At 41.8% G+C, this 23,398-nt stretch overlaps 1 protein-coding gene across 1 annotated transcript in view; it reads right to left on the bottom strand.

The window, feature by feature from the left end:
- LOC137305605 (protein phosphatase 1 regulatory subunit 12C-like) overlaps positions 1-23,398 on the bottom strand; it is a 53,342-nt gene that overhangs the window by 7,996 nt on the left and 21,948 nt on the right. The window contains exons 10-17 of the mRNA XM_067974464.1: positions 18,136-18,318; positions 16,259-16,356; positions 14,765-14,881; positions 12,854-12,944; positions 12,128-12,271; positions 7,731-7,848; positions 2,992-3,125; positions 1,027-1,073 (exon numbers count right to left, since the gene is read on the bottom strand). Coding sequence (XP_067830565.1) covers positions 1,027-1,073; positions 2,992-3,125; positions 7,731-7,848; positions 12,128-12,271; positions 12,854-12,944; positions 14,765-14,881; positions 16,259-16,356; positions 18,136-18,318 — 932 coding nt within the window. The remainder of the gene's footprint in view (positions 1-1,026; positions 1,074-2,991; positions 3,126-7,730; positions 7,849-12,127; positions 12,272-12,853; positions 12,945-14,764; positions 14,882-16,258; positions 16,357-18,135; positions 18,319-23,398) is intronic.

The following is a 23,398-nucleotide window of genomic DNA, read 5'->3' as shown; positions in this document are numbered from 1 at the left end:
TTGAGGGGTTGCGAATGGAACCGAACACTGTGCAGTCATCAGCGAACATCCCCATTTCTGACCTTACGATGGAGGGAAGGTCATTGATGAAGCAGCTGAAGATGGTTGGGCCTAGGACACTGCCCTGAGGAACTCCTGCAGCTGTGCGTGGGGTAAGGCAAGACTGGTCTGGCAAATTGCAATAAAAATAGAAAATGCTGGAAATACATAGCAAGTCTGACCGCATTTTAAGAGGAATTCTGATGAAAGGTCCCTGAAACATTAACCTGTCTGTAAATGTAAACTAAACCTGCTGTACATTTCTAGCATCCTCTTTTTATATGAATCTCCAGCATTTTCTTTTAAACCTTGCTAATTGGATTCAAGACACTGTAAAGCTCAGGATTAGAAACAGATCTTAAAGCTGGTTTAACCTCCACTTTCACCGTTGTGATGAAAACTGGAGGAACTGTAACTCCAGCGCTCATATCAGCAATGGGGACACTGCAGAATTTTAGCACATATATTCAACAACTTACACTTCGATAGCGCTCATTACAGAGACATCTCAGAGCGCTTTACAGAGAAACGGGATAGCGAGCGGACACCCAGCCTGGGGGCAGGGGTGGCAGGAGTAGGGAAGGGAATGAGAAGCAATAGGGTCAGGAGCATTTTTGAAGCAGGGTGGAAGGTGGAAATGCCGAGGGAGTTCCAGAGGCAGGGTCAAATTGGGTGAAGATACATTGGCAACAGTGGAGTGCAGAACGAGAAGTAGGCTGGTGTTGGAGGACAAAAGGGTGCACAGACAGACACCTGTGAAGGCTGAAGAAAATCATGGAGGTAGGGAGCGATGATGTCCACATAACATTTTAGGAATTCACCATAATGCTACTTAGGTCAGATTAGTGAGGCATGATTCGTTCATTTGCCATGAAGCGCTTTGGGATGTCCAGAACAGAGGTGCTATATAAATGAGTTTTCTTTCCATCAGGCTCTGAGAACCATTTAAGACTGTTCCCTCATTAAGCGTCAAGAAAATGCTCTTGCCTGTGTGTTGTAGTATCCACACTGTTCATCTGCTCTGTGCTGTCTTCCTGAAACACAGCAACACGGAAAACACCACATTAAAACAGACAAACCCAGCAGTCTGTCATCTTAGAATCTTTCAGGTGCGCAGTTGTACTTGAAGAAAGGGATGACAGTATTGGGCACACAGTTAGGTTACTGAGCATAGGCATAGCTGTCCTTATTCTTTGGCTATTAATTTATAAATAGATGTCCAATCATTCATACCACGGAAGGGACACTGTTCCTTTAAGAGTTTGGTCACAAAGAAGCCACACGAACCACATGCTCCTTTCCTATGCCGTTGTATATATGGGCTGGAAGTGCACCTTGAATTCTTTTGAAGTGGTGGCATAGTGGGGAGACCAAGTCAATATGATGAGGAAGTGGAATACACAAAAATATGAAACTACAAGTTACACCATCTCAGAGAACAAATTGAGGGAAGAGGTAAAAAGCTAAACATAGGAAGGCTGAACAAGACTCAAAGAACGAGCAAGCCCATACCAAAAAGTCAGCTAATGTAAATTTTCTAATTCACCCAGTTCTCCTATACAATCCGTACAGGAAGAGAGGCAGCAATTTAGTACTGTTGCCAGCTTGGAGCCCTGCTGTACCAAAGCACTTGCTGGGTTCAGCTCGTATCACAAGACAGCAAAGCTTTGAAAATGCATGCAATTTACTCCACATTAGTATCCTTACAAATAGAGTCAACATCTTTTACCAACAGGTCTGTGACGTGGCTGTAACACAAGCAGAATGAGTCTTATTCTTTTTCTGGCTATAATCCACAGGAAACTGTATCAAAGCAAATTCTACTACGTAATAAGCTAAACTATATTTAGGAAGTGGTTTACCTCTTTTACCAAGCAAAACAGACCACTGCCCAATTTGGCAATTGCCCTCAGCCCAATATACCAAAGAACAATAAGAGTCTTGTAGATCAACCAAGAGTTCCTTTGATGCTATTTCAGGCCTAACAATATAAGGCGGATCTTCCACCAAACCATGGAGTTCAGTAACTCAGCGAGTGCAAATCAGGGCAAGTAGTGTGACAGTCCTAAGTAGTAAAAAATTTATCAGAAATCACGGGGGTCAATCTTGACTTTGTGCGTTAGTGTAAAATGGGCGATAGTAAGTCGGCAGTCCCTTTTACATCTCATACTATCGTACAAAGTCAAGATCGACCCCCATGAGTTTAAATGGTTCAGACATAAGTTGTGCAAAACAAGATGCAAATTCCACTGGTTGTTACACAAACACTATACAGGAAGTATAGGCCCAGGAAAGTAGTTTTGGCTCAGAATAACCACCACCCCCACCAATCCCCAAAATAACTTGCCCAGTAAACACTAAATCGCCATTACCCGAAAATCCTGGCAAGAGATGAGGACACATTTTCATGACATCAAGGCCACCACACCACAAAACAAAAATTCCTTCAACTGCCAGGAAGAGACCACAGGTAGTGAGTGAATCACAAGAATCAGAAGATCTTTCAGAAACTAAACAGCCTGTGGCACAAAACTGGACTGACACCCATTTTATGGCAAGGTGAGAAACAAGATTCACCAGTCTGACTGCTAGCAGACCACACATGCATGACCAATACCAACCATGCACCTAGATGAAAGGTAACCCATAGGGTGTATAACAAAGACCAGGTGTAGTAAATTATTTGCTATGATCTACAGGATTTATTCCCGTTGCCAGTCACCTGCAAATGTTAAGACTGTAAAACCTTTGTTCAAGACAATTCACTAGGACAGAAGTTGAGGAAGAATACAGATAAATTAGAAGGAAAAATAGAAGTTTTGGAGGAGGCTTACATTATAAATAAGCAAACTTAACAAGCGACGCCTGACTAAGAACATCCCTTAAGTTAGCCTTCCCTCAGATTAGCAGTTAACACATGTTGCACCATCAGTACATACAGGTTCCACTTACCTCTTCTGTGGAGTCTGGCTTGCCAGTAAACTTGCGTTCTTTCCTGGCTTTCCTTCGATCTCTCACAGATAACCGATTCTGATTGCTATAGTCTGAATCCCCTTCTTCCCTGTTCCCGTCTCCTGATTCTGTAACTGGAACAGAAAAAAAAATAGTTCCAGCCGCATATAAAAAAATTACATCATGTTCTGGCCTTTTTATGGAGGAGAAAATAAAACATTGCTGATAAATGTATTGGGGGAATTTAGGCTTTTTGTCTCTTAAAATTAAAGAAGATATACTTGGTTGTTAGCTAACCTTTTTGTACCGTTGCTCACAGATACTCTGGGGTATGAAGCATGGCTGTTATTGTTTAGCTGCTAACCTGGCCTGCACCTGTATGGCCAGAGCTCTGGCATCCCACAAGGAAGTGGCTTAAGAAGGTCCGGAGGTCAATTGGAGGCTATTTGTTGTTGGAAATTTCTCCAGATTGACAGCTGCTTGGCCCCTTGTCACAAGAACCTCTGAAGGTTGTCTCAAGATCAGAATAAAACAGCACAAATATATGAAATAGATCATAGAATCATACAGCACAGAAGGCAGACCACTCGGCCCATCGTGCCTGTGCCAGCTCTTTCAGAGAGCTAGCCAATTAGAGCCTGTTCTTTCCCTTTTGCCCTGCAAATTTTTCCCCCTTCAAGTATTTATCCAATTCCCTTTTGAAAGTTATTATTGAATCTGCTTCCACCACCCTTTCAGGCAGTGCATTCCTATCATAGCAACACGCAAAACTGATAATCTCCCCTTTGGTTCTTCTGCCAATTACCTTAAGTCCTCTGGTTACCGACCCATCAGTCAGTGGAAACAGCTTCTACTTATTTACTCTATTAAAGCCTCTCATAATTTTGAGCACCTCTATTAAATCTCCCCTTAACATACATATGTATAGGTGTGATTTTTAGGTGTTTTATGCAAAGTGTGATATCTGGAGACATCCACTCGAAACATTTCTATAAGTAGATAGATGGGATGAAATTGTTCCACACTACAGTTGAAGTTAGGAGCTAGAACAAATGATCTTGGAGGAAGTGAATCATCATTGGCATCATTAATGCATGGACATGGGGATAGGGCGGGAAAAGGGAGTTGAGGTAGAAGATCAGCCATGATCTTATTGAATGGCGGAGCAGGCTCGAGGGGCCTACTTCCTGCTCCTGTTTATGTTCTTATCTATTGCAGATTGGCAATTTACCTGCATGGTAATTGACCCCAATGGTAAATTATATGAAATCTATATTACATTCATTGTACAATTCAACAACCGAAATTGAACCAATTGACTTTTGTACCTGAATATGGCTGGGTTACACAAAGTTTCTCTTCATTAAAAAGTTACAAATTTATCAAGTGCCACTAGGAGGACTCTGGTCTTGTAGTTAATGGCTGGACTATAGCTAAATCTGTATTGTAGCCTACAATTTAAGTGATGTGCGCAAGGTACAAAATGTAGTGAGAAAATGTCAGCGAGAATCTTGTTCTTTCTATATATTAGTTTCTCCATTTGAAGATGACAACTGAGGGAAAAGTCAGTGGAAAGATTTGCACACGCAAAACAAAAAAGACTTTTGGGTAATGACCAGAACTAATGCTCTGGGATTCAAAAAACAAGTTGTTGGCACACACAATTTGACTCAATATAGAACTCTTTCTCCTCCTCCCTCCAATTATCTAGCTTTTTGATTCTTCGTCTAGGACACGGGATAGATGTCTTGTCACACTTTGCAAGCCTTCCCCATATCCGTAATTCATCAGGCCTGCCTGTCATCACAATTACCTGACTTATGTGTTCCCAAATAGTCTTTGGGATCTATCCACACTGCTGGCGACATAGCAAAACTACAGGATGTTGCCAAATTCTCGGAGACCCTGAATAAAGTTCCAGCTCAAGGTAGGGTTCTTTAGGACATAAAGGCCCAATTTTAAAATAATGTAATCAACAAACAACTTACACTTATATAGCACTTAACAAAAGCAAAACGTCCCAAGACACTTCACAGGAGCGTTATTAGACAAAATTTGACTCTGAACCAAAGATATTAGGACAGGTGACCAAAAACCTGGTCAAAGAGTTAGGTTTTAAGGAGTGTCTTAAAAGGAGGAGAGAGGTAGAGGGGTTTAGGAAAGGAATTCCAGAGCTCAGGACCTAGGTAGCTGAAGGCATAACCACCAATGATGGGGGGGGGGGGGGGGGGAGAAAAAAAAAAGAAAATCGGGGATGCACAAGAGGGTTGTAGGGCTGGAGGAGGATACACAGAGATAAGGGGGGGGGAGGGGGGCGCGAGGCCATGGAGGGATTTGAACACAAGGATGAGAATTTTAAAAATCAAATGAAATGAGTCACATTTCATAATTTCTCTCATTCTTTCACACAAAGTAGTTGGAAAAAAAGTGTTACAATTAAGGGTTAAGGAAAAGGACTTGCTGCCTTTTTACGAACAGCAGCCCCAAGTGCCCAGTGCTCCGCTATGTCCTTCTCGTCTTCTGCGAGCTAACCTCCTATCTGTCCTGTTCATCCCACCCTGCATACCTCCGTCGACTCTGCCAGCGTATCAATAATCAACACCCCTCTCTGTATTTCTCTCCAGAATGTCCGTTCGCTCACAAACAAGGCCCTTGCCATTCTCGGCCCTATTATGGATGACTGCATTGCCTCTTCAAATATGTCTTTTTGCTCTGGGTCCTTTTTCTTTTTGATTACGCCTCAGTGATTAAATTCTCATCCATGTTTTAAAATCCCTCCAGGTTCTCGCCTCTCCCCATCTCCGTAACCTACTCCAGCCCTACAACCCACAGCGATCTCTGCACTTTTCCAATTCAGGCCTCTTGCGCATCCCCGATTTTCATCACTCCACCATTGGCGGCCTTGCCTTCAGCTGCCTAGGCCCTAAGCTCTGGAATTCCAACACTCTGCCTGCCTCGCCACCTTTCAGATGCTCCGTAAAACCTACTTCTTTGACCAAGCTTTTGGTCACCTGATCCAATATCTCCTTATGTGGCTCAGTGTCAAATTTTGTTCCTGTGAAGACAACTTTAAAAAGGAGCTATATAAATGCAAGTTGTTGTCGTTGTGATGCGCCTTGGGAAGTTTTACTACGTTAAAAGGCACTATATAAATGTACGTTGTTCATTTAGAAAGCAAGTGAGATATCCACAAATTTCACTTCTCTTCAATGTCAGTGGTGTCAATACACTGGCTGGCAGCATGCACTTTATCCAGTGCCAAAAGCTACTTCAGCAATTACTTAAATTCCTTTGTGATATCTTACTGTTGCAGCTACAGCAGTTTAAGAGTCGCAGAAGACTTGTAACTTTCTGAACGAGCAGTGAACAGGACTTATCTGGAGTAGTTCTTTTCCTGGTTACAACCCTGCCTTGAACTGTATTGTGTGTCTGATACAGAATTCTGATTTTTCGATGAGCTGGTACTTGACATCTCTTTGCATGAAATGTCAAATCACGGTGCTCTCAAGTGTGATGTTTAATATATTATGCATTTGTAAACTTTTGTTTCCAAGTGTCTCGATTGACTAGTCAATAATGGATTAAGTGACCTGGTGGGAAGCTCCCAACACTCTGGCTTAGCAACCAATCATGGGATTGATCTGTAGGAATTAGCAACAGGCTCAAAGGGCTGAAAGGCCTATTTAACAACCATATGTTCTCAACCACACCAACTGTTGGACATCTTCCATTTCAGGGAGGAAAATAATATTTATCATCAAGGACTCTTGTGGTGCAGTGGTTAAGTGTTGAGTTCTCAACTAGAGGGTCTCTGGTTCTAATCCTTTCACTGCCACAAAGTTCTTATGCGAGTAATCCTCTTGAGTAAGGGACGCATCTCAAATTAGCTCCAGTGTACCGAACTAAAAAGTTATTTAATTCAGACAACCCAATCCTTCCAATCAAAAAGGTAGATGTGAAAAAAGACTTGCATTTATATAGTGCCTTTCACAACCTCAGGATGTCCTAAAGCGCTTTACAGCTAATTTAGTACTTTTGAAGTGTACTCACTGTTTAATGTGGGAAACATAGCAGTCAATTTGTGAGCAGCAAGGTCCCAACAATGAGATGATAATCAGATAATCTATTTTTAAGTGATGTTGGTTGAGGGATAAACATTGACCAGGACACCGGGGAGAACTTCACTGCTTTTCTTCGAAATAGTGCAATGGGATCTTTTATCCGAGAGGGCAGATGGGGCCTCGGTTTAACGTCTCAGCCAAAAGACGCTGCCTCTGACAGTGCAGCACTCCCTCAAGTACCGCATTGGAGTGGCAGCCTAGATTTTGTAGTGGGACTTGAACCCACAACCTTCTGACTCAGGGGCAAAAGTACTACCCACTGAGCCACAACGGACACCATCTGTCATGAAGAGCTGTGAAGCCTTGTTGGGGAATCAAGACATGCCTGACCAGTGATGCCTGGTGCCAATCTCTTGATCTTAACCTCTGCATGCCCCATCACAAGAACAATCATTGAGCTTACACTGTATCTAAATGTGCTAACTCACAACTGATTTTTTTAAAAATCCTTCTATTTGGCCTGCAAATACACCAATGGACATGTACTTATGAGTTTAAGTAAAATATTATGCCAATAACCATTTTCAGTTACAAACTACCACCGGGGTGAATGTGAATTGATTCAACCAAGAAAAACTCATTTTAAAAAGATTAGTTACCAATATAATTGTACATTACCTTTATCCGAGTCTTTAACTGAAACTGAAGGAATAGAATATCTGGAGTATGTGGAAGTAAGTGTCAAGCCAGAGTTAAAGGCTTCCGTGGTAAAGGGTCTCAGTCGACTACCCACTTCCTGTAGAGGCAGTAGAGAAAGCATCGTTTGGTTTGAGAGTTCAGCAAAAAAAATGGTCACACTCCCAAGAACAGAGTGTTTTTCTCTGGATGAGGAATGCTTCGGATCCCCAATAATATGAAGGAATCAGTTATAACTGTCAGAACCCGAGCAATTGGCAGTCCTAGAACCCAACACCACATGAAGGACAAAGCTTTCGAAAATGTATCCAAGTACAAAACTAGTTTCTCAGTTTTTATGATAAACTTCTGCAAAATGGTAAGAAATGTTTCTTAGTTTCTTAGTATATGTTTCTATACAAGACACCATTAGTGTTAATGCAAGCCTTATTTATAACAGTGCATACAGCAAGTTCCTGGGTCAATGTGGAAAGGTTAACCCTCCAAGTCTGCAATAAGTGTCAAATGCGAAACATAGGAACAGGAGGCGGCCATTCAATTAGATCTTGGCTGATCTGTATCTTAACTCCATCTACCCGCCTTGGTTCCATATCCCTTAATATCCTTGCCTAACAAAAATCTATCAATCTCAGTTTTTAAATTTTCAATTGACCCCCAGCCCCAACAGCTTTATTTTTTGGGGGCGGAAAGAGAGTTCCAGATTTCCACTCCCCTTTGTGTGAAGAAGTGCTTCCTGACATCACCCCTGAACGGCCCAGCTCTAATTTTAAGGTTATGCCCCCTTGTTCTGGACTCCCCCACCGGAGGAAATAATTTCTCTCTATCTACCCCATCAAATCCTTTAAATCATATTAAACACCTTAATTAGATCGCCCCTTAAATTTTCTATATTCAAGGGATACAAGCCTAGTCTACGCAACCTGTCCTCATAATTCAGACTGGCAAATTTCAGGGAGATCCCACAGAAGAAGGTTTTGCAGCACACAGATTTTTACTTTTGTCTCAAGCATCATCAGAAAGTAGCCTATTTAAATTATAGCACTGAGGGGGGGAGGGGAAACATAAGCTGTACAGAGCATTACTATAGTGTCTCTTTACAAAATGATTTTCTGCCCAGCTGTTTGTCAGCTGAAGATGGCTCCACACAGAACAGATTCACAATGGGCAAGCTCGATTATTCTGCTGTCGAACTATACACAGGGAAATGCATCCAACATGTTGAACCTTTCTTTATTTTTTCAGACTACTGGGGTGACAAGGATTAAATCATGAGAGTCAATTGTTGGCAAAGTACCTAGATACTATAGAGTTGTACAGTATAATTTGGCCGAATCACCTTTTGTAACATTTGGTCAAACAGATACTAAAGGATCATTTGCTTCTCTCTCTCCACCCACCCCTCTAAAAATTAGTTCAAATAAAGCTAGTTTACTTAGAACATGCATTTCACAAATTCGAGTTCTGGATTTGAAGCAATAAAGCCCAGCCTTCCACTCCCAGCTTTACAATAGCACACAGAGCTCTGTGTCCTCAGTTGCACACACCCAATGCTCAAGCAGCTCATTTCAGCAAAATGCACACACAGAACTCTGTCCTGGCATTTCTTTGCCACTATTTTTTCTTCTTCGATCAGTTATGCTTCACGTACAATAAGAGTTGAACAAAGTAGGCGATCCAAACTGGCGGTGGGTTTCGTATTGGAGGATTGCCAGCCAAGACTAGCTTGCGGAACAAAAGTACAAGTGTTAAGGTTACCTACTATCAGCATGGCTTCCCTCACCCAATCTTTGAATGTAGTTCAACCTCAACATACAAGTGGATACATCATTCAAAATGGGGGGGGGGGGGGGGGGGGAAGAAGAGGTACTGTTGGAATGCTGTCTCAATAATAGTTCGGCAGCTTCGGGGAACCACGTGGGCACGATCAATTGCCAGCTTTCTGATGCACCAGTTTCAGTATCTCACCTCAGTTTTAAGTAACAAGTGGCGACCCCCAAATGGTGCAACAGACACCAAGAAATGACGAGCTTAAGAGCTGAAACTAACCAAAAGGCGATGATGATGAAGGGTGCTCTGTATATGGAAATTGAACCACATTCAAAGAATGAGCAAGACCATACCAATTGTAAGTAATTTAAAATCTTTGTTTAATTGCTACATACAAATGAATTATACACAAGGTAATACAGAAAACAGTGCTGGATCTAGCTAATAACAAAGCATGCAGTTTAAAGTAGCTGCCGTGCAGATATAATCAAGAGAAACCCATATGTTGGCCCATGCAAAGGTCATAGCATGAGCAGATCAAACCTGGTGGCTTTCAACCCGCTAAAGGAAAACACTAGTAAATTCTACCACTCATTTGAGTCACAAATTCCTCACTAATGGGTTGACCTGACGTTTTGTTACCAAAACCAGGCTGACTGCCGTGGCATCAGCTGTGATAAATGCCAGTAAAGTGGCCATGGTAGTCCTCGGTAAGGTACCAGTCGATGCTCCCCCGTAACTGGAGGTTGTGTCAATACTGACACTGTGGTCACTTTCGTTGCAAGTGACTTTGATGCCGAGTGGTAAGTTCAATCAATCTGGTTTGAGGACTGGGTAAATTATAAAGACACGCAAAAAAGAAAATAAATTAAGAGAAGGCCAAGAGAAACACTGAAAACAAGACTGCCGAGAACATCTCAAGTAACAAAGAGCTTTTCAAATATATGCAATGAAACGAAAGGGTGAAAGAAATTATCAGTCCACTTCAAAACAATAATGGGAAGCTAGAATTGTGAGGAAAAAAAGCTATTAGTTACTTCATATTTGTCTTTACTAAGGAAGAGGAAAAGTTGCCCAACAGCAGAAAGTGAGCTAGACAGTATGCAAATTAGTCAAATATATACTTGCTGATTCTCCATGGCATTGCTCACATATAGACTGGGATATGGAGAATGATTGTGATGTTCAGCTGTTAAAGGGACAGGCCGGTTTAAGGCCAGTGTTCCAATACTCTCTGCAGGGAAGTGACCTAAATCGGTCAGAGTTTAATTGTTGCTTGGCGAGGGAAATTTGCAGATGGGCAGGAACTTGTAAATTTCTGGCTCCAGGTCTTGTGGGGGGTGGGTCAGCACACCCTTTGTTCTCTATTTTTAATACTTTGGACAGTTCGGAGACTAATAGACAGAGTTTCTCAAAACTTCGATGCAAGTAGGTGGTCATTAAAAATGGTAAAGTCACTTAGAATAGATGAAGTATCTGGTGTGGAGAACAAGCAACCATGAGTTGGAGGCTGAAATTTGTTTTTTTGTTAAAGTTCAGTAAACTTGGGAGGGGTTCCCGAGTATTGGAACATTAACACAAAAGTTGAAAAGATGGCTGAAAAAGAAAGGAGACAAGAGGGCAGCCATAATTGAGAGTTTTTCAAGCTGGAAATAGATTGCAAGTGGAGAAGCCTAGATGTCAGTCTTATGGCTTCTGGCTATTAATTGAGTTTTGTGGGGAGGGAGGGCAAAAAAAAAAATCAAGTTTGCAGATGATCCCAGAAGATCAGATAGTGCAAATAATGAGAAAGAACACTAGATTCAAAATGTCTTAGCTCTGTTGTGTAACTAGACCAATAGTTGGCAACTGCAGTTCCATTTGGATAGGTTAAATTAGTACAGAGTTTGAACCATGGATCAAGCAGCTGGATTTGAGTATTCTGCTCCAACAAGTTTGCAACCATACAACATTCATCCAGACTAACTGTCTAGTAACCTAGTTTTGTAGCACAACGATGCCTGTTTGGCAAATTGAAGCTAAATCTGGTTTCAACTTAGAAAGTGAAGGGAAGAAAAGGATAGTCAAGATATATTCTGGGAAAGGTCATATTCTAAAACATTGCTTCAAAAGAATTTTGTGACATAGGATAAAGGTTAGGGTTAGTCCTATCAAGAACAAGTTTATAACTCGTGCTTGTAGATAACCCAAGGAAAATAACAGTGCAGCATTATTGTTGAAGGATTAATAACGGCTTAAAAAGGCACATAATCTTAGTGACTCTGTCCTGTCCTTCCCCAGTCGATTGCTTGTGGTTACTCTATTGTACGTGGAGAATAAATGCAGGATGAATAACATTCACTATAAAAGACTGATATTTCTATAGCAATTTTTCCCCATTATACAATTCCTCCCAGACACACACCCATCACTGGTCAATTAAGCAACCACTCTTCTGCAACTAGCCAATAGGGCTACAAGTAAAGCCTCCTTTTGGGAAAGTGTTTCCTCAAGAGATCAGAAACTCAAGTTCTTGCCCATGGCAGGACCCAAGTGCAATAACCTACCGATCCATCAAAGATATGTTCTGTTTCCAGCTTCAATAACTTGTTTTGTTATCTACATACTCTTACCTTGTCCTCAGTCACTAAACTCCTCCCTTTCATGCCGTCATTCTCCTTCCCTTCTTCCCTCCTCTCCAGCTGGTCCTGGGATTTTTTCTCAGTAGAAATACCTAGGGTCTTCTCTGCCTCCTTTAGATCTGTGAGAGTAACACCCTGTGAACAAATAAACAGAAGCACAAGTTTATGTTAGACAAGCAGAACCAATTCTTCCCTGAAGTACATATTTGGTAGGAAACAATTCCAATTAAATTCCATTGATGCCAAATGCAACCCTAATTTCCTATACACAGTCAATTATTGGGAAGCTTACTATCACAGTTAGCACTACTTTGGACTTCAAACAGGATGAGCAAACAGTAAGAATGCAAATGTAAATTCATGTAAAATGGTCTGTATTCATTTTCGTAAACTAGACATTAATTTAATTTTGGAACATGTTCCACCAAAACATCAACCTGTTTTTCAGATGTGTATTGCCAGCATTTATTTCAGATTTCCAGCTATCAGTTTTTCCTTAAGTAAAGCTGTCCATTAATATCCAATAATTAATTCTTCTTTCAGACACGAACCAGTTTGGAGGATGAAGATATTGGCCCAAAATGGGTAGTTAAAAAGGTAGTTACGGGCAGATATCACCGCACCTTCATGCCAAGTGCAGTAGCTAAATTTGAACTGCAAAATTAAATGGTCACATTTGAGTCAATGAAGTCATATTAAAGCAGCCAGAACACTGACCTGTGTCGATCGCCTGGACTGTCGAGCATGTCGTGACCGTGCCTTTCTTTGGGATTCCGATTCCTCATCTCGCACTGGGGTAAGATATAATCTGCAGAAATGAGATGGAGTTTAACCAAGTGAATTGCTACACTGTGAAGAGGCCAAACATATTCCTTGAGAATTGTACAGGTAATCAGTCAGCCAGCCATTCATACAGCGGTGATTGGTGGGCAGGCCAGCGGGGGTTGCATACCTGTCCCGGCACACTAGCTCTCCGATACTGACCCTTTTAGCTTTAGCAAAACAGGCAACTACGTACTAATCCACCAGCGGAGCACCTTCATTGCAGGTGGCTTTCAGTGAGAGGCTAGTAGTAACAGCATGATCCTCCAGCTTTTCAGGAATATTTATTACTCCCCACTTTAAATTGTTTCTTGGTGATCCAGGTGCAGGTGTAGGTGTATCTGGATTTACACCCGCTTTTGGCCATAACGACGTTTTATGCGGCATTCAATCATGCGGTCATTGCTCCAAAGTTTGGATGGAGGCTATCTATGGGTATGGCCTTTGTAATGGTTATTTGATTGCCTGTGGTGTGTTTCTAAGAATACCTTCCTATTTTATCATGTTATTTATATATTTGCTGATTTCCTTAACATACAGAAAGCATATTGTCCTTAATGCACAAGGAACTATCCCCCAGAAGAGAGACACACACCATGTTTGCTTCTGGTTCCACATATTTATTACAAAACAACTAGAAAGTAAACCCACACAAAATTTCCATTAAGCTCCTTTGTCTCAAAAATGTAGCCCTATTTGCAGTAGTTGTGAAAGTTCCCCTTCATTTGCAATTATAAACAAGACTATGGTTTGGTGTATCTGTAGCACTTAAAGCCATTTATGTAAAGATGATTTTCATGAATAGGTTCTAAATGAGCAGATATGTAGGTTAATACAGGTTAAAACAGCATTATAAAAATGTTCTACCAAACAGCAAGTTCTTATGTGTGCTTTACTGAATCAATTGTAACGTACTATTAGAAATAGATAAAATGTTAAAAACTGTACACCCGTGCATGCAGACATCACACTTTTAGAGGCAAAGCAACCTTCGGATGCTCAGTGCTTCTCTGCTGCAGCTTGAAACCGAAAAGCACGTTGAAGTTCCCTGACAAACAACTAAACCCCACTGACCTTTGAGCCCGTCCTCACTTAATAACAAGCGCACTGTAACCTTAAAGAACGAGCTCCACTTTACCAGCAGAATAAACTAGCCGATTACAAGGTATAGTATATCTACCCTTACAAAACAGCTAATTATGCAGTTTAATGTGCGCAATGCTGCGGAGGTCCACCTACGTACACATGACCGAGCTTCCGGTCACTTGCCACTTTAGTTTTCCATCCCACTCTGACCTCTCTGTCCTTGGCCTCCTACACTGTTCCAATGAAGCTCCACACAAGCTTGAGGAACAGCAAGTCATTTTTCTACTATAAATGAAACAACTTTAGTTCTTATCCACTGGTCCCGTTTTCTTTTGGACATTCTGTAACCATTTTGTAGCTCCTCTGGACTCATCGTTTGTTTCCAGCTTTGTTCCATTATCACCTCCTTTTGCCTTGAACCATGATCCTATTTGTCATTTAATCAGTCCTGTCCTCCACCCTATCACAGACTTTTGTTCTTGCCCTGCCGCTCCCCCCTCATTTCCCAGGCTGTGCATTTGCTGAAAAGTTGCTCATCTCTAACCTCTACCAGCTTTGATGAAAAGTCATCAGCCTGAAACGTTAACTCTGTTTCGCTCTCCACAGATGCTGCCTGACCTGCTGAGTGTTTCTAGCATTTTCTATTTTTATTTCAGATTTCCAGCATCCTCAGTATTTTGCTTTTGCATATATTACTCATTTAGTGCCAAACGATCTTACCTGCGCCTCTCTTTAAAATCTGTGGTGCTTGTTGGAGCAGTGGTACCACCTTGGTATGTGACTGTATCGTCCTTTGGCATCTGGGAGCTGGGTTCTCTACCCTGCTGGTATATAGAGCTTGAAGTAGAGAACATTGAAACAGTTCAGAAAAAACAAAATTTAAAAAATAATAACAGATCTTATTAACTTTCCGTCTCTTAGTTCTTCTGAACAAGGACACGCTCTACACCCCTTGCCACCCACTTCAAACTCCCCTTTTCTTCCTCAGGGGGTGCATGCATAGTAATTAGACCCTGTGGCCTTAAAGGGATGTATTAGTTACACACAATACATTGTGTGCTACAGAGTGGGTCCCTTCCTTACAAAACACTGTATTCTCTGACTTACTGTGAACATGTCATGGTAATGATACAGGATTAGCAACCCAAGTTCAAATCTCACTATGGTAAGTTGGGAAGCTGAATTCAATTTAACAGGGAGGTCCACTAGTCCATAAATAAGTTACAGAAAATGCACAGGATACAATCAAATCAGGCAAAAGCTCTCCATCTATTCAGAGTGCAGGATCACTGATATAATGTACATCGGATACATGTCTGTATACATACATATTTGTGGTTTCTAAAAAAGTGTGGTGAACTGGTGCAAGTACAGATGAAGTGTACTCAAGATTTCCATAATCTAAGGTCACAGAGAATACCCAGCAATTTAAAAAACACGTGTTGCTATTTACTTTAAAATGAAACGAGAGGATAATTTCAAAGGCTTGGCGTCATTCTATTTTCAGATTGAAAGGCTCAACACAGGGAAAGTCCTGCATTGAAACATTTTCTTAATTCACTGAAATCCACTTGTGTGTGAAATTCTACCACAGTTCGAAAGTAAACAAGTTCACTAATAAATCCAATAGGGAATTCAGGAAAAACTTCCTTACCTAGAGAGAGCGGTTAGAATGTGGAACTTGCTAGCACAAGGAGTTGTTGAGGCGAATAGCATAGATGCGTTTAAGGGGAAGCTAGTTAAACATGAAGGAGGGAGGAAGGAATAGAAGGTTATGCTGTAAATCAAAAGCAAAATACTGCGGATGCTGGAAATCTGAAACGGCCACCGACCTGAAACGTAAACTGTTCCTTTCGCCACAGATGCTGCCTGACCTGCTAAGTATTTCCAGCATTTTCTGTTTTTATTATAGAAGGTATTACTGATAGGGTTAAAATGGAGAAGAGTGGAGCATAAACCCCACCATGGACCAGTTGGGCCAAATGGCCTGTTTCTGTGTTGTACTTTCTATGTAATTCTATGAAAGGGACTGGATGACAGAAGAATTTTAAAATCATGAAAATAGATCACCTTGTAGGTTTCAATGTAAGACATTTGACAGTGCATGCTCCAGTACTGCAAAACAAGAGGGACTTTACTCCAGGTAGTTATTCCAAAATACGGAATATTATACCACACAGCAGACTAATCAGTTTACTCCAACCCCAAACTCACCTTATTTCGTGCTCAGCACAAGTCTCGGGCACACTGAACGTCCTTCCGATAGGAGTTGGAGGCACTCTGGCTAGGCGGGTCTCCCGCACGTCTTTGTCCTGCGGAGTTGAATTTAGTACAATGTAAATAAAAGAATGTTGCATTCCAGTAGTCACACTTTAAAAAGTGTCACACTTTGTTACAGATATAAAACAACCTTTTTTTAAAAAAAAGGGAGAAAGCCTGTCATTTCACAATGGGTTCTTCTGACCAGGAGCCTGAAATTTACAGCAATTACATCTGCCCAGTGATCGATTCCCAAGAGTCCTGAAGCAAGCTACAATAACCCGGGTGGGCCATTTATGAAATTTCCTTACATTAACAGAGCAGCGACTTTAAAATGGCAGACCCAGATTGACAGCTAAATATTACAATGGTACTCTAAATCCTAGGATACATATGAGCAATGCCAGGGGGTATACACTGGCATAACTTAAGTAAAAGTTTTTACTGTCCAGAAAGAGATCTTTTAAAATATCAATTATATTTGGCATGTACGAATGCTTAGAGGAAGAAAAACTAAACATTTTATTAAGAGATAAGCGCTGAGCACTCTAAAAATCAGGCGTAACGTAAAGGGTTGATAAAGTACAAGTAGAGATTTCCACTGTACTGCCCTGATGGAGCACAACCAAGCCAGAGAGTGGTCTTTCCTTTTATTTCTCTTCCCCCACCACACAAGTTTACCACCACACAACCCAGCTTCTCTTGCGGTTTGCTACATAAGGTTACATAGAACTTTACAGCACAGAAACAGGCCATTCGGCCCAACAGGTCTTTGCCAGTGTTCATGCTCCACAAGAGCCTCTTCCTATCCTATCAGCATATCCTTCTTTTCTCCCTCACGTACTTATCTAGCTTCCCCTTAAATGCATCTATGCTATTCACCTCAACCACTCCAGGTGGTAGCGAGTTCCACATTCCACATCTGGGCAAAGAAGTTTCTCCTGAATACCTTATTGGGTTTATAAGTTTTTGGAACACAATTAAAGTCATAAAGCAGTAAATCCCAAAGCAGTTTTTAGGTCAGTGACTCAGGCTATTGAGCAGGACCGAGCCGATCAAAACTCTTTGCTTGTAACCTTGGGATTGTTATAATACTATCGATAGTTAACCATAGACTAATCATCTATATTTTGTCTAAAACACCACATCCCTATCATCAAAAACACTTTTAGTATTCTCTTTTCATTATGTAGAATAATCTCAAGATTATATTTGTCAACATGTCTATTCCCAACTGATCAATGGCTCACGTTTCCTCTTGCTTGGTTCCACTAACTGGCAGTCTGTATCCCATCTGCTGCTTCATGCCCTCCGGGGAGGGTGCTATTTCCAAAACATTTTTTGGCTGCTGTATTTGTGGGGACAAACACTGTTTTGAATCATATAAATGTTTGACTTCCTAAATATAGTTATGGGAAATACTGGTTTTTAATTCCTTTTTTTTTTTGGATACCTTCAAAGAAATATGGAGCTATACCTCAGCTGTCTTATATTACGTCAATCGGTCTGAGGCCATTAGGGGTACAAAGTCAATTAGGTGGGTCCACAGTTACATACAGCTGTACAGGAAGTGAGTTGAGGGTTAGTGCAGGCAAAGTATCTTTGTTGTTTTGATATTTCAAAGAACAGTAAAGTTTGCAGTAACTGTGTGCATTGTGTACTATTTGGTTATCTGTTTAACAATCAATAAATTTTCTTATTGGTTTATAGCCTGGTGGTTCATGAAGCACCTTCATAAAATGCAAGGCAGTACGGTGCCCACTTCATATACGTACACTCCAATAGGGATCCTTCATTTCAGAACAGCGAAACAAAATATGAACTCTTCTAACCTTCTCATCCGAGCCTAACCGCGGGGAAGAAGCAGAGCGTTTGATACTGCCCACTGGAGTCTTCTCCGGGGGGCTCTGTGCATCCTGCAATGCACCGTAGCTACCGGTTTTCCGAAGTCCAGTGCGCCAAGCTGCGGGAGGGGCTTCTTGCTTGACAGTTGGCTTTGTAGAAGGGCCAGTGTACTGTAGAGAAGGAAGAGGAGAAAATAAAGCACTTGTAGAACAACGAAATAGCTTCATTATACTTTTTTTTTCGTTCATGGGATGTGGGCGTCGCTGGCGAGGCCAGCATTTATTGCCCATCCCTAATTGCCCTCGAGAAGGTGGTGGTGAGCCGCCTTCTTGAACCGCTGCAGTCCGTGTGGTGAAGGTTCTCCCACAGTGCTGTTAGGAAGCGAGTTCCAGGATTTTGACCCAGTGAAGATGAAGGAACAGCAATATATTTCCAAGTCAGGATGGTGTGTGACTTAGAGGGCAACGCGCAGGTGGTGTTGTTCCCATGTGCCTGCTGCCCTTGTCCTTCTAGGTGGTAGAGGTCGCGGGTTTGGGAGGTGCTGTCGAAGAAGCCATGGCGAGTTGCTGCAGTGCATCCTGTGGATGGTACACACTGCAGCCACTGTGCACCGGTGGTGAAGGGAATGAATGTTTAGGGTGGTGGATGGGGTGCCAATCAAGCAGGCTGCTTTGTCCTGGATGGTGTCGAGCTTCTTGAGTGTTGTTGGAGCTGCACTCATCCAGGCAAGTGGAGAGTATTCCATCACACTCCTGACTTGTACCTTGTAGATGGTGGAAAGGCTTTGGGGAGTCAGGTGAGTCACTCGCTGCAGAATACCCAGCCTCTGACCTGCTTTTGATGGATATCCCACTGGTACTGCTTTGGTTACTTTTTTGAAGGATGGGATATTTGCAAATAATGAAGTGGAGAACTGGACTAAGTAGGATTGTAGTCACCCTTGCTATGCCGAATAATCAGGACCACAATACTGGGAACACTGTTAAAAGCTTAATACAACAGAAGTTTAAGTGCTGCATTTGTGGGGGGGGGGGGGGGAAATATCTTAATTACCGCAGTATTAGAAGTCCAGCTCACCCCCAATCCAACGTTACCTTTCCTTACATCAGTCGTAGTAACATATCCATAAATTGCTGGTTTGCGCTTTTGTAGCCCTATATAGGCTGCACACTGCACGCACAAATCAGGAAAAATTTAAGTGCCGGTGCAAATTTTTGTAACATTTCTTATTCTGAACGTAAGCAAGGCTGCAGTTATTGCTGATCCCTATGTGCTGAGATGATGGTGGGCCTTCTTTTTAATCAATTGTTTTACAACGAAGTGGCTTCCCAGGCTACTGCAGACACCATTAAGAGTCACCACGTAGTATGGGACTGGAGTCACGTATAGGCTGGACTGGGTAGGGGCGGCAGGTTCACTTTCCTCAAAGGCAATTTTACAACCACCTCACAACTGTCATGGTCATTACTGAATCAAATTTCACATCGTGCTATTGTGGGATTTGAACAGTGTTTAGCTGGCATAAAGCACACCTATCCTATTTTATAACTGGCGCGCTATTGATTGTATATTTGCATTCTTTCGAAGCATATTGCAAATACGTGCCTCTCCTCAACTCAACAATGAGCATGATGAGCATGATGTGCCAGTGGCAGCCAAATGGATTAATCAATACAGTACAATATACTGAGGTGACAAGTTGATGCCGATAGATCAATAAATCTATTCTGTTTCCAGTTCAAATACCGAAAAGGAGGCAGTAGTTTGAGGACAGAAAAAAATAAAAGGAAGAACTTGCATTTATGTAGTGTCTTTCACGACCTCAGGACGCCCCAAAGCGCTTTACAACCAATTAAGTAGTTTTGAAGTGTTGTCACTGTTGTAATGTAGGGAAACCCGGCAGCCAATTTGCACACAGCAAGATCCCACAAAAAGCAATGAGATGATCAGATCATTTATTTTTAATGACTTGGTTGGTTGAAGAACTTGTCTGCTCTTCTTTGAAATAATGCCATGGGATCTTTTACATCTGAGGGCGGACGTGGCCTCAGTTCAACGTCTCATCTGAAAGACGGCCCAATCGATTTTCATTTGAAAATACAAACCATTTCTACTGGATGCGACATGTTAGGGCTCATGCACATAGCTTTTAAAAAGAAACAAGTTGAGCAAATTACTAAGAGTTACCGAACGTGTTCGTTTTTTGAGAGGACGCCAGAACAGTAAATCGTGAAAATCCAATTATTCCTAAAGCTGAAGTTACTGAGTTGACATTAAATATGGGCGGACAGAGACTTGCCCACTTTCAAAAGTAACAATGCCTAGGTGAAGGCAAGACAGGCTGAGTTTAGTTAAAATCTAATGAAGTATTGAGGCAATAAATTGTGTTCAGATAGCTGCAGCCAAATACTCCCCCTTTCCCCAAGCAATTCTCCAATGTAAAGCAAGTTGGAACTCCTCTGCGTAATCAAACAGTGCAAAACAAGGTCACAATTTAAAAATTGAGCAACGTACTGTGGATGCAACCATGTTCCGATCTAGCAGAGTGTTCAGTTGCAAAACGCAAATTGCAGTGCTAAAAATAACCAGTACAGCAAGCTGGCTTTACTCTGCAAAGTGTTTCACATTTAGGTCAGTCACATGCTACGTGCTAGGCAGTCTGCACCCACTACCTGAAACTGCAGATATTAAAATTGCATTATCTTACTGATATCCACTAACTAATCATCCTTTATCAACTGCACACAATAGTGATGCAAGCGAGGTTTTATTTGGAGTCCAGAGCTGCCAAATAAACACCGATACTTCCTGCAATATTTCCTGCTCCTTACATCCGCCTTCTTCAAATTCACTTTCCTGCCTGTACACAAAAAGTTCTAACAGAGTTTTGTGTGTTGAGATGTGACTTTATTAATTGCATCCTACCCACTTAATAGAGGGACAGACACAGAGATAGACAAGATGTGCACACACACACACACACACAAACACACAAATAGTTTAAACTCCCAAATGTGACCGTGGACACTCGAACCTGACCAGATAGATTTTTGTAGTCCTTTAAAGCACAGGATATTCTGCAGTAAAGGCAAAATATTCCAGGCTTGACTCAAACCCAGACAATGCAATCAGTGACTCAGTTGTTATTGCATTTCAACTGCTACTTCACAGTATTTTAAATCTACTTTCCCACTGTATTGTGTTTATACTGCAGAATTGCTGCCACATGCAGGATTTCGAAGCTCTATCATTCTCTCATCTGCGCCTTGATGCCCTCGTCTCCAGTAAAACCCTTACTCTCCCCCGCCCTGGTATGGCCGCCCTTAAGTCCAAGAAGCGCAGACTTGAACATATATAAGCGCACAACTGGTTTAGCTGTTCATCGCCAGATCTGGCTAGCCCACAATATTGGGCCCTGCACTCTGCTGCCAAAACTGTTCGCTACTTCAAAATAATCCTGGACCGCAAAGATAACCCCGGCTACTTTTCTCCGCCAGGTTCCAGATGTACGCTGACGAAACCCAGTTCTACCTCACTACCACCTCTCTCAACCCCCACCACTGCCTGCGTCTGTGTCGTCAGCCTTTGGAAAGACCGAAGCCATTGTCTTTGGCTTCCACCACAAACTCCGTTCCGACACCACCCCCTCCCTGGCCACTGCCTCAGGCTGAACCAGATTGTTCGCAACCTTGGACATCCTATTTGACCCCGAGCTCAGCTTCCGACACCATATCCTCTTCATCACAACATCATCCATCTCCGCCCCTGCCTCAGTTCATCTGCTGATAAAATTATCATCCGTGCCTTTGTTACCTCCAGACTTCACTATTCCAATACTCCCCTGGCCACCTTCCACCCTCCACATACTTGATGCAAAACTCTGCTGCCCGTATCCTAACTTCCATCAAGCCCCGTTCACCCAGCACCCTTGTGCTCACTGACCTACATTGGCTCCCAGTCCACCAACGTCTTGAATTAAAAATTCTCATCCCAGTGTTCAAATCCCTCCATAGCTTTGCCCCACCCTATCTCTGTAACCACCTCCTGCTCTACAGCCCTCCAAGAACACTGCATTCCTCAACTCTGGCCTCGTGCATTCCCCACTTCCTTCACCCCACCATGAGCGGCCGTGCCTTCAGCCATCCGAGCTCCCGTGCTCTGGAATTCCCTCCCTAAATCTCTCCGCCAATCTCTCCTCCTTTAAGACCCTCTTTAAAACCTACTGCTGACCAAACTTTTAGTAACCAAATATCTCCTTAGGCTCGGTGACCATTTGTGTCTATTATGCTCCTGTAAAGCATCTTGGGACCTTTTCCTACACTAAAAAGGAGTTATACAAATGCAAGTTGTTGTATTTAAAAAATAACTTCCACAAAACGTAAACCATCTGAAGTTCATTAAGGGGTGATACAATATAGATTAGACAAAATGAAAGGAAATTAATCTATCTACAGGAACCATCATTCCAGATATTAATTTCATATTCAAACAGCCCACCACATTACTCTATTTGAGAGGGTGGTGCAAGAAATGGGTTAATCAGTCTGTTCTAAACTCTACTAATGTTATACTAGTATTGATTTCTCTTCATATTGTAGTAATGTTAACCTTTAGCCATTGCCTGTTAAGCAGGGAAGTAGAAGACAATTTAAAGGGCCACTGTACTATTGGGCCAGGGCTGCCCCTGCAGCAATGGCCAGTTTCAGGAGGAAGTAATAAGAGACTGTAATTAAAGATGGGAACAGTGTGGGAAAACAGTTAGTTCTGCAAAGGAAAACATCTGGGCACACAGCATCCTTTTTAATTGGTACGAATGATACAGAAACAAAGACAGCCTTGTAATTAAAGATTTCACTTGGTAGAATAGTAATTACATAGAGCAAGAGTGAAACTATCGATAAGCTAACATAGTAAGGGAGTTATACTTGTTAGCTCAACGGAAAGAGAGCTTGTTAAGTAAGGAAAATAAAGTTATTGATAAGGGATAAGTCAATTAAATTGTCCTTATATGGAGCTGTATTTTAACTTTTATATAATTATGTAATCAGAATTATGTGGATTGTCACAGAGGGAGTAAGAGAAATGTATAAAAACAGGCAGTGAGTATTTTAATTCGTCAATGCCCAAAATACCGAGCTTAGAACTGTAATGCGTTTGAATCCCCCAACCGACCATCATTAGGTGTGGTTGTAAGTATGACAGTTTAAGTGTATTGTATTTATGTACTATTGCATGTACTGTGTGCTTAAT

The sequence above is a fragment of the Heptranchias perlo genome, chromosome 40 (assembly GCF_035084215.1).
Source record: "Heptranchias perlo isolate sHepPer1 chromosome 40, sHepPer1.hap1, whole genome shotgun sequence".
Lineage (NCBI taxonomy): Eukaryota > Metazoa > Chordata > Chondrichthyes > Hexanchiformes > Hexanchidae > Heptranchias > Heptranchias perlo.
The sequence above is the reverse complement of the archived record's forward strand: the minus strand, read 5'-3'. Positions and strand labels throughout refer to the sequence as shown.